General features: G+C 36.9%; 1 protein-coding gene across 1 annotated transcript; it reads right to left on the reverse strand.

Annotated features, from left to right (window-relative positions):
* Positions 1 to 367: 367 nt before the first annotated feature.
* On the reverse strand, positions 368 to 1,231 carry LOC120990825 (olfactory receptor 6M1-like). The gene has a single exon (XM_040419727.1). It carries the CDS (start codon positions 1,229 to 1,231, stop codon positions 368 to 370), a length of 864 nt encoding a protein of 287 aa, XP_040275661.1.
* Between the last annotated feature and the right edge of the window lie 212 nt (positions 1,232 to 1,443).

A 1,443-nucleotide genomic window follows, 5' to 3' on the forward strand; every position in this document is an offset into this window, starting at 1 on the left:
CTGCCCAAAACGCGAGTGTGAAAGTAGCCTTATAAAACTGTCTGTCTGCTCCAACCACCTAGGGGGGGCTCAATGCATAGAAACTTATAAAGTTACTATTGAAATCAATCAAAACTGTAGAATCTCTTTGCACTCAACTCCCAGGAGTAGCAGCTGATGGAAAATGCAGTGAATCTATAATATGTCAGATGCAGGAGAAACAGTTTGGTGCCATGTCCCTCCACTAGGCCCCATAGCAATCGTATGGTTTGCTTCTGTAGTAGGTGTGCCACTGACTACTGTATATTTTTTTTATATTGTTGACCCTTGGTAACATTTGTTTGGTTTTGGAATATAGGCAAATGTCATAACGAGTGTTATGTGATGTTTAATTTGGATTGAACATCCTGAAAATGAGTACATGAATAGAATTATGTACCTGGGCATTTTTAAGAGTATAAATGAATGGGTTCAAAAGAGGGGTCACAATGCCAGTCATAAAAGCTGAGAGTTTACTAATGTCCAAATACGATGCTGTAGCACCCCTCATACACAAGAAGAGTGAACTTCCATAGATGATAACCACAATAAGTAGATGAGAAACACATGTGGAGAATGACTTCCACCTACTTCCTGCTTTGGAAATCTTAGTTATAGATACTATTATGCAGACATATGATGTTATATTGCATAGCAGAGACCCAAAGACAACCAAAGAAGAGGAACATAGGTTAATCAACTGAATAAATCCTGTGTTTGAGCATGCAAGTTTTAGAATATGTTCTACATCACAGAAGAAGTGGTCAATTATGTTAGACTTACAGAACCAAACTTTAGATACAAGTAAAGTTGGGATAAAAGTATCTGTGAATCCAGCAATCCAACAGCCTAGAGTGAGATGTATACATAATCTTGGCGTCATTATTGCTCCATATTGTAAAGGGTAGCACACCGCTATATACCTATCAAAAGACATAGCAGCCAGAAGAAGCAACTCAACAGAACCTAACAAAAAATAGAAGTAGCACTGAGCGAGACAGCCCCAAAAAGTGATGGCATGGTTTTCAAATGCTAAAATAGATAAAAGTTTTGGTATGATTGAAGAGGTAAAACATATCTCCAGGAATGCCAGGTTACCCAGAAAATAATACATGGCAGTGTGAAGAACATTACTTTTCCAGATGGTTAGAATAATTAGAACATTTCCAAGTAAAGTAACTATATGAACAAGAAGGAGAAAGAAAAAAGACATAGCTCGCATTGGAAAACTGAGAGGAAATGCCACCAAAATAAAATGAGTTATGCAGCTTCTATTTTCCATTATAAGTCTAAAGAATTGTTCTCATCCTGAAAATAAATGAGCTTTCAGACATGAGTTCATCTTAAATGATAGATGTAATAGTTATACAGTCGCTTAACATGAGTCTGGTTCACACGGAAATATTTTATAGCACCTACAAAGTG

Source organism: Bufo bufo, chromosome 2 (assembly GCF_905171765.1).
Source record: "Bufo bufo chromosome 2, aBufBuf1.1, whole genome shotgun sequence".
Classification (NCBI taxonomy): domain Eukaryota; kingdom Metazoa; phylum Chordata; class Amphibia; order Anura; family Bufonidae; genus Bufo; species Bufo bufo.

Coding starts and splice junctions, on each gene's coding strand:
- LOC120990825 (XM_040419727.1), bottom strand. CDS start 1,231: ATGTCTTTTTTCTTTCTCCTTCTTGTTCATATAGTTACTTTACTTGGA.